Source organism: Peromyscus leucopus, chromosome 15, assembly GCF_004664715.2.
Source record: "Peromyscus leucopus breed LL Stock chromosome 15, UCI_PerLeu_2.1, whole genome shotgun sequence".
In the NCBI taxonomy this organism is placed as follows: domain Eukaryota; kingdom Metazoa; phylum Chordata; class Mammalia; order Rodentia; family Cricetidae; genus Peromyscus; species Peromyscus leucopus.
The window spans coordinates 25,476,147-25,486,530 of NC_051076.1; the positions used below are offsets into that span (position 1 = coordinate 25,476,147).

The 10,384-nt window shown below is 37.9% G+C and overlaps 1 protein-coding gene across 1 annotated transcript; it reads right to left on the reverse strand.

Moving 5' to 3' along the window:
* Nucleotides 1–3,875: 3,875 nt before the first annotated feature.
* Nucleotides 3,876–4,979, reverse strand: LOC114690745 (olfactory receptor 10J5). The gene has a single exon (XM_028865630.2). It carries the CDS (start codon nt 4,881–4,883, stop codon nt 3,954–3,956), a length of 930 nt encoding a protein of 309 aa, XP_028721463.1. The 5' UTR covers nt 4,884–4,979; the 3' UTR covers nt 3,876–3,953.
* Between the last annotated feature and the right edge of the window lie 5,405 nt (nt 4,980–10,384).

Below are 10,384 nucleotides of genomic sequence, written 5' to 3' on the forward strand. Positions count from 1 at the left end.
CCATTGATAAAATGTCTTATTCTTCTTATTGTTAGGTATGCTGAAGCCACTTTCTCCTCTAATGTATCAGAGACTGTAAAAAACACCAAGTAAAACTTTTCTCTGGAGAAGTTACAAAATCAATGTTGTGCAGATCACATCACAGAAATTTTGAGATCCATGATAATCTTTTTATGACCTTTTTTCTAAAAGATACATTTATGAAATATCTTAACTCTTGATTTTATATCTCAGGCTACAGGGTGCTTACTTGTAAGTTTGTCAAAGCTATTTTCCTGATTAGGTTTCAAACATATTGATCCAATGTTAGTCCCAGGTCCTTCAAAATAATGATTTTTTTTCTAGTTTTAAGGGATTCATATGTGAGCAAGTAGTAAATAATGTAAACAGTTCTACAACTGGCGGAAAGCACTTTCAGGTGTGTTCCCATGATTGTTACTTCTACTCTGTTCTTTTTTTTTTCTAGTTGACTGTAGATGAGAGAAGTCTAAAAGCTGGACAGGAACATGACAGGTCTTATTCACTAACATGGCAATCCTTGAACACGACTTTACACTAAGTAAGCGTTCACACATTCAGCTTCCTGAAAATGTATTAAGCACCCACTTTTGCCCTGCTAATACTCAACACGATGGTGGGTCAACAGAGGAGAGTGAAGCCCCTGTCTTCCTAATACTTCAGGCTTTTCAGGCTGGTGTGCCACTGTTTAAACTCTTCATATCTCTTGATCACCCTTCATCATCCCTCCACACATTTGTTGACCCAAATACCACACACAATTAACGAAACACTACCTCTCTGTGAATTCTTTTCTGGCCTCCTAAATAAGTTTGTCCATTTTGCTCTTATATTTTTAAGAATACCCTTAACCCAAACCACAATGCCTTCCATGGGGCTTTGGCAGGGTTTTTTTGTTGTTGTTGTACTTCTTGCCATTTTGTCTGACTTCCCCCATTGAACTATGAATAACATGAAAAATGGCTCCTGCATTACTCATTATTGTAGGCCCAGAACCAGTTAATTGCTTGGCATATAGTGCTTGAGAAATGTACATAGAGTATATAAATAGCATTATAGGCGTTTTCTGGTGAACAAAAGAACAAAAATGGCACTAAATGAATAGAGATATTTGTAATGCACAAGGAGAGAAAAATAAGATAAAGGAACATGAGTATGGCAAGATATTGGGGGGGATGATTATAAGAAAAAACAATGAAGACATGAAAATAGCCCCACATTAGCAAGCAATACAGGTATTGTGGATAAATTATAGGAGCCAGAAACAAATGAATCATTGTCCATGACTCATCCAACTGGGAGGAACTGGGGCTGCTTAGGCTTGCCCACTCATTTGCTATACTTCAGCTGTCTCCTGTAGTGAGTCTAAAACCATGCAAAGCATGTAAAGCAACTACCCTGGTGGGGTGTTCGCTTATTGGTAAGTGTTGGACAGGATAGGAATGGTGCCAAACATCTAAGGAATGGGGATAAGAAATGGCAACCCCTCAATAAACGTCATGTTTACCCCCTGATCCCCATATATCTCCCATCTTAGACCAAAAGAAATGTGATAACCATGTGAGCAAAATAGATGGATCAAATGATGCATCCTGAGAATAGCAAAAGGAGATATGGAAACAAATAATCTCTGAAAGAGGAAATTAGAATTTGTCTCATTTGTCTCCTATTTTTGCAAGGAAGAGATATTTATGTCACTACAAACTCTTTCAAAATATAATGGAGCTCCCAACTGGGTAAGACTGTTAATGACTTTTCCCCCAGCAGACTGTATAGGACCTTCCATTAGTATGAGAGAAAAGCAACAGAGAGGAAGCTTCTTAGTACATACTTGATTGCTCCATGTCCTGTGACCCATGTATGTGCTGTCTTTGGTAATAGGGTCTTACCACCAGGTTCTAATGAGCAACCAAAACCAATGGCAGCAGCTTGTTTTGGGAGCCCTTGTACCTCATCAGAGAAGTCTCTTTGTGTAGTGCATAATGGTTAATGCAGAAACTCCCAACAGGTGTAAGTGTAGAGAATGAGTGTCTGGGAATTGCTCATCCAACAAATGGGACATCTACATCACACACTCTTCACAAGGCCCAAGGACCACCACAGAGGAGCAGGCAGGAAGACTGTAAGAGTCAGAGGTCAAGGAGGATTGGAGCAAAGCAACCTCTTCTGGAAGCTGTATTCCTGAACTCACAGTAGTTGTGGTTTCCTGCAAAACATATAGCAAGTCAGCATTCTTGCAAGAAGTAGGAAGGGGTTCATGAGCTTCTTTTCCTAACTGAGGATCTACAGACAGTTGATGGGTTTTGGTAAAGGGAGAATCAATTTTCTTAAAGGATATGACTGCTGGTAGATCAGCTACACTCTAGTGGACGGCCCCACACCCAAAAGTATATGGACAGCACAAATTAGAATTGATGGGTTATTAAATAAAAACAAAAGAGAAACAGAAAGTCAGGGGTATAGGGAGGCGGGGTGGAGCTCAGAGGGAATTTTGAGTAAATAGGATCTAAGTACATTGTGTGGAATTCTCAGAGAATTAATAAAAATATTTTAGATATATTGAGTAAACAAATTCATGTTTATACAGAAAATTTAGTGAATTGTTTAAAAGAGTTCAAAAACATTCTGACACCCCAAGCATCCCAAAGCAATTATGAAACTCAGGTTGAGATTCCTCTTCTAAGAGGTTACCAGGAGGTTTTAATCAATAATTCTGACATCAGCTATTATGTCATTGAATTGGCATGATTTGACACAGATAATCTATATAGAGGACACTCAACATCTAGTCTTGGGCCTCCTTATGTAGATATCTATAGAACAGAGAAAGCCACAGGCTACCTAGAAAATGCTCAGCCCAATTTCTATGAGTCAGAATGGAAAATAAGGAATAGGAATTGATTGGATATATATATATATATATATATATATATATATATATATATATATATATATTAACTGTGAGTATCACAAAGTTGGTAATACACAGTTGTTTTCTCATCTTTGTGTCTTGGAAAATATTCCAGCTCTTTTCTGAGTAGAGACAAACAAATTCAAGTGAGACTATCTACAACACAAAATATCACCCAATTGCTCCCTATTGAGAATTAAAATAATATACAATGATCCTGGTGATTTTAATAGAAATACCGGGAGAAATATGGAGTTTGCACAGTGTGCCTCAAGAAGGAAACATAACAGCATTTAACTTGAACTCTGGAATCAGCACAACCAATATCTAAGAAAGTAACTTCAATTTCATTTCAGCTGCTATATACTAAAAACAAACATTTCCATAGGCTGAAAACAGCCATTGTGAAAACAGGTACAGAGACGTTTCCTCAGTGTGCTTTCTTTACTCTTTAGCCTGTGAGAACAGGACTTTTTGCTTTGATTGTACAGGAAAAAATAAATAGATACAGAAATTAATAATATTTAAGGAGTTAATATAGCTAAATAATGAAATATGGTCCCTTTTCTGCAAGGTCTTTATCTTTCAGTCAATAAGAATTCAGCAAATCCTTTCTCAAATGACATTTTAACTCTCTTATGCATGAAGAAGGAAATGAAAGCTTGTCCCTGCAAGTTATGATCCATAGACCCCTATCTACTACATTATACTTGTCTCTTCTCTACATCCAGACTAGATAGAGGACTTGACTGTCTGAGAGTCTATGTAAAGTGGAAGCCAAAAGAGGTTTCCAAACCAAAACCATCCAAAACATAAAGAAGTAAATTTAATCCAATAGAAAATGATTCTTGGACTTGAAAGTCAAAATTTTGTTTTCTGTCATCACTGAGACATTTAAAAAAAGGTATTTCTACTCTCTGACATTATTATCTGTAGACCTGTATTTGATGAGCATGTGGATCGTGGCTTATTGAGGAGTAGACATACTGGGCTGAAGATTTCCTGACAAAAAAGTTCAAATCTGCTAAGAAGCATTCCTGCCCACAGCTCTGCACAGAGCATCCTTGACCTCTTTGTTCCTGAGACTGTAGACAACAGGGTTCAGCAGGGGAGTGATGATGATGTATGTCACAGAGAGAAGAAGATCTTTTTCTACTGAACTTTCTGACTTGGGCTTGAGATAGGCAATCGAGGCACAGCCATAATGGACAATGACCACAGTGAGATGAGAGGCACAGGTAGCGAAGGTTTTCTTCCGGCCTTCAGCTGAGGCAATTTTAAGGATAGAAGAGATGATGAGGACATAGGAGATGGATATCAGCCCTATGGACACAAAAATCACAAATGAACTTACACCATAGTTTATTATCTCATTGAGAGTGGTATCAACACAAGAAAGTTTCATTACTGGGTATATGTCACAGAAAAAGTGTTCCACCACTGTGCCACAGAAGGGCAAATTGAACATGGCTGGCACATGGAGAACTGCCATAACCAGACCAGCTCCCAAAGATCCACAAACCAACCAGGCACACATTCCTTTGCTCATGATGACCATATATCTCAGGGGATCACAAATGGCCACATAACGGTCATAACCCATTGCTGTGAGCAGAAAACTGTTGGTGGTGGCCAGGGTGACAAAAAAGAACATTTGGGTTGTACAACCTGCCAAAGATATGGGAAGATTGTGAAAAATCAGACTAGAAAGCATTCTTGGGACAATAACCAGTGTGTACACAGTCTCTGAACTTGCCAACATGCTCAGAAAAAAGTACATGGGAGTGTGGAGATGATGGTCCATGTACGTGATCGTCACGATGATGATGTTGCCAGCCAGAGTTAAAATGTAGATGGTTAGGAAAACCACAAAGAGGGTTATTTGATGTTTTCCAAAGCTAGAGAATCCCAAGAAGATAAATTCTGTCACATCAGTGAAGTTCTTCCTCTGCATTCTGTTTTATCAGTGTCTAAAAGCAATAAGAAGGGTCATCAAGGGAAAACTTTCATCAGCAATTAACTTTAAAGTAAGGAATAATGATAGCTGACATGAAAGAGTAAACCTACTTTCCTCCTTTATGACCATCAAGTTCACATCCAGAGTATTTGTCCATGAAGTAGGAAATGTTCATGCACCTCTTTGGAATTTATGTGTATAAACATTAGAAAACTCTCCTGTGGAAGAAGACTTCTGAGCACATGCTCACCTTGCACAATATAGTGATGTTAGGGAGTGAAAGGGGTCAGGATAGAGACTGTCGTGCTCTGTTCCACACTTAAACACTCTTAACAAGGAATAACACCAATAAATGACATGCCAAGAAAATCATAAAGATGGATGCTTACAGACAAAATGAATCAACAGTGTGGGGTGTTTGAGGAAGACAGACTTTGAAAACACGGTTGCTACGTTTAGTGACAAAGCCACCAATAACCTTTTTACACAGTGTTACAGTCGAATTCTAAATGTGAAGACTTGATTTCATCAAGAAAATACATGCCAGATATCTCATACTCTCAGAGAAGAGCAACTACAAAGTGGGTTCTACCACATTCACTCCACTAAAATTGATCTCCCAAAGCTCAGTCAAAGAACTGTTTATTTGCTGATTGCAGTAGTCTTTGGGGTGAAAGTCAAGAAGAGACCTGTGACCGGGAAAACCATTGGTCTCCACTGTAATCAAAAAGAATATTTAACACAATGTGAGGGATAGAGAAAAGAATATAAACTCCGCAGTTGAGAGGAAGAGAATGGGCTAGATATCTGGAGCCCAGCTGATACCTATTTTGAAAATCACCGAACAGACAATTTGATATAAAAATGAGATTCAGAGAATACTAGTCTCTTCTTAAAGAGAGAGAATGTATGGGCTGGAGGGAGATTTGGTGGCCCACCATGCATGACGTGGGTTCAATCTCCAAAACTGTGTAGAGCAGGCACAATGGTACACATGGAGGGAGAGGCAGAAGGATAGGAAGTTTAAGGTCATCCTCAGCTATATTGTGAGCTCAAGGCCAACAGCCTAGAATGAGAGGGGCAGAGACAGAGAGGTAGAAACAGACAGACAGACAGACAGACAGGGAGGAGAGAGAGGAAGGTAAAACCTGTAAGGAGAGAATACACAGTGACTATTTCAACAGTCTGTTTCATTGTTTCTATTTCCAGAGTTGCTGAATAGACTTCCTTTCTCACACTTTCTAATTCTTTGCCTGTTGGTATCATGTATTCAATGCTTATGAAACCATTCACTCAGATGTCATTGGAGAAGGCTCCATTGCTAAAGATGTCAGACTTTGTTTTTCTTCATTTTCTTGTCCCTTGGCTTGACACATCTGACCCTGCCTCATGGAAACACACTCCAGCCTTGGTTTCCATGACACCACACTACATTTCTGTCATCCCAGGGCTTATTTAGTTACTGCCCATGAATCTCTTCATTCTGCATGTGCCATGACTTCATTCCTGCTCTCTGGCCCATCCTTTGCCCTTGCTTTTTCTATCCATTCTTTCAATTTCAAATCTCTCTGCTGTTTCTCTGTTGATTGCTTTGCTTTCAATTATCTATTTCTAGCAACAATATTTTTTCCAAATATCCAACTTACTTCTCCCTTGACTTTTGTACATCATGAAATCATAACAAACTTTATATAATTTTTAAAACAAATTATATATATCATCCACTCTCCACTTTTGTATTGTCTTCAGTAACCTCATGACATCATTCTAGTCAGCAAATGCTGGCATCCTGAAGCTGCACCTACTATATGTAAACTTCAGTAGACTTTCCTTAAAGTATACTTCATTCTGTCCAAGTTTCTAGATCCATAGTGACCTGTCTAATGTTAAGGTATTCAACTACCTGTCATGACTCAGATCTATAATCTCAACGCTTCATAGCAGAGGCTGAAGGATTATAAATTCAAAACCAACCTCAGCTACTCTGAAAGATCCTGTCTCAAAACAACAACAAAAATCAATGATTTTAAGGTATCTAATCTTCTAGCTAGTATATATATATACATATATATATATTTTATTTTGCATATATATATTCTCAATCTAAAAGTCATAGGCCTATGGAATGACAAATACTTTTGGGAAAAGAGCTATAAACTTTAGGACCCATCATACTTCAGTTACTAACTGATCAACATGGTATGAGATGGACACAAAAATAGACAAGTAGGACTCTACAAATCACCAGTGCAGTAGTTCTCTGGGGATACTTTTCATTGCTCCCTATTCATTCTCAGAATCAATAAGACAGACTTCTATCACACTCTGTAATTCCTAGCAAGTTCATCTTCATAAATCTGTCCAAATGCCTCTGGAGAATTTTCCATCACTAATGCTGTTGGCCTTTGCTTTTTTTCCCTCTTATTCTCATTCTTCTTTGCTTCATTTAACACTTCTACTTACCGCCCATGAAAACATAGAACAATGTAATACAAAATTCAAAAATAGACCATTTATATGGTCAACTATTTTTTTTAAAGGGCTAAGGTTTCTCAATGATTCATTTTCAACAATTACTCCTGGAACAAGCAAATACTCACAGGGGGGAAAACAACCTCAAATTTTACCTCATGACATATGCAGAAGTTTTTCTAAATGAATCACAGGCATGTACAAAAGACAAAGTTATAAGAAATTAGAGACAAAATAAGAGATGAAAATTTGTGACCCTCAAATAAGGAAAAGGTTCTTAGTGAAGTAACAAAAGGTTTAAATTAAAACAGAACAAATTGTAGCTTAAGCTTCATCATTGTTAGAAAAACAAAAAGATAAACTATACCCTAGTAGAAAGCATTCACAAAATAAAACTCTAAAATTATATCCAGAATATATAAAGAACTTTGCAAGTCAATAATAAGACACATTTTAAATAGGCAAAATATTTAACCATTTACAAAAGATTACATAAGATTCCTAATAATCATATGAAAGGATTCTGAGCAACATTAGCCACTGGGGCGATGCAAAATAAAACCACAGTGAGCTACACACCTACTCAAGTGGCTCAAATTCAAAAGCCTAACAATACCCAATGTGGTCACCAAGTAAAAGAACTGGAAGTCTTAAATATTGATAGTTGGAATGTGAAGTGTTGTAGCCTATCTGGAGAACAATGTGGCCATTTTTTCTTAACTTAAACATTTACAACATTCATAACAGTAATTTTTTCTGAGCACTTACATAAGAGAAACAAAAAGTATGTCCACAAAGAGTTATTTATATTTAGATGTTTTAAGAATAATTTTCCTAAAAGTCCAAAGCTGCAAACAATACAAATGTCTAAATTATCATACAGCTATATTAAGAAATATTCTCAGCAATATAATTAAAAGTGAAAACAGGGTCTGGAGAATCGGCTTGGCAGTGAAAAGCACTTGTTTCTTTGTGCAGAGGACCTGGGTTCAATTCCCAGGACCTGTATAAATCTGAAAACTTATTAAAATTCACAAAATGACATCATATTGTATCATACAATGTTGTATAATGAATGGCGTGTTGTTTGTCGTTGGGGTCCTGTGCATGCTAAGCAAATACTCTACCACTGAAGTACACTCCTTGCATCATATCACAGTGTAATAATTTTCAGTATACTTCACCAGAGCTGATATTTAAAAATATTCTCATTTGATTTAGCAAGATTAGTTCTCAGAGGGTAGGACTAGAGAGGAATACTTGTAGCATAAGAAATATTGGAATTACATAGCACTTAGAAAACCTGCGTCTGGATTTGGAGACTTGTGGATGACAAACATAAGGTCTGGAGCAGGTCTTACTTCTGTATATACAGTGACTTCAGACAAAGAGTTGGAGTTGGGGACTTAAACAAAATGTCTGAGTTCTAATATACAATCATACACTGCTTTTGTGATCCAAGGAAGACATTTCTGCTGGTCTGATAAGGATTACCACAGTTATCAATATAACATCTCCTCTGTTGTAGGAGGATAATCTTTCCAGTTCATAGGAACATTTCAATATCCACTATCAAATCTGTGCCTATATCTATATTTTTAAATCTTACCTGGAATGTCCTTTATTTCTTTCTTGCCACCCATTCAGATACCCCCACCTTTCTCAGTACACGTCTAGATCACAAGTGAATTTATATTCTCAATCTTGGATTTAAGACTGTAGAATTCCGCCGGGGGGTGGTGGCGCATGCCTTTAATCCCAGCACTCGGGAGGCAGAGGCAGGCGGATCTCTGTGAGTTCGAGGCCAGCCTGGGCTACCAAGTGAGTTCCAGGAAAGGTGCAAAGCTACACAGAGAAACCCTGTCTCGAAAAACCAAAAAAAAAAAAAAAAAAAAAAAAAAAAAAAAAAAAAAAAAAAAAAAAAAAGACTGTAGAATTCCAAACCTATCAAACTAGAATACATCTTTTAATTTTGAAGCATTTTAGGACTTGGCTCATTGCCTACCACATCCATGAAGTCCTGCCATAGCAACCCAGTTCCTCATCCCCATCTCTTCCATAAAGATTGCACCCACTGGAGTGCTGGAGCCTGTTTGCATCACCTCACCACAGCAGGCTGCACACATCATTTCCCAGCTCCATATTCAAAAACTTCATGTTTACTAGATTTAAATCTATGGAGAAATATTTTTATCTCAAGAACTAACAAATATTAAAAATCGAGACTTGTTAATATCCTGAGAGTTGGTTATTAATATTTACCATACACCACCCTTGGTCGTTTCATTCCTGCTGCTTTGTGCAATGTTGTCTATTGTCTCCCTTGAGCTAGTCTCACTTCAATTCAGAGTGTAAACTCTCTAAATATGTGCTGAGATTTCTCCATCAAACGCAAGGAAGCACTCAATAAGCGCTCTCTGACTGAAAACTCTAGAATTCTCAGTGCACTGTAATTTGGCTGTTTGACAAAGGGGCAGAGGTGCTACCTATAAAAATAGTGGGACTTACGTGAGGGATGCCTCTATGCAGCACCCTGGAGTGAAAAGCCATCTCTTCCTCCATCCTTCTTCACATTTCCCTGCAGGGACTCAAACAACCCTGCAGATCTAGAACAACTTTGGGAAGGGAGAAAAGTGGTTCAAGAAAGACAGGATATCCAATTCAGAGAGATTTCACTTAGTGGACAGTGATTATGCAAATGACAGTGACATGGATATCAGGGGTGATCAGAAGTGGTCAGGTTTTCATTAGCAGGATTTTCCAGCCCTTGCTTCTGCTTTGTGTTCAAGGCACCTACTGTCCAAATCAAGAGCTTATTGTTAGGTGAAGTAATAGCAAGTCATCTGTATCAGCATTACTATCACTCCTGGGCCATCTCCTTGTGTTATTGCATAGCTTCCAAACTCACTGGTTCTTCAATCAGTTGCTTATGTCAGTCCCCAAATGTAACACCCAAGTAACTGTGTGACTCTGAGAAATATGTCTACGCTTCCCAACTTTCAGTCGCATATGTCAGTTACATAACA

Bases quoted from the DNA above. Each gene is read 5' to 3' on its own strand.
- LOC114690745 (XM_028865630.2), bottom strand. From the start codon at position 4,883: ATGCAGAGGAAGAACTTCACTGATGTGACAGAATTTATCTTCTTGGGA.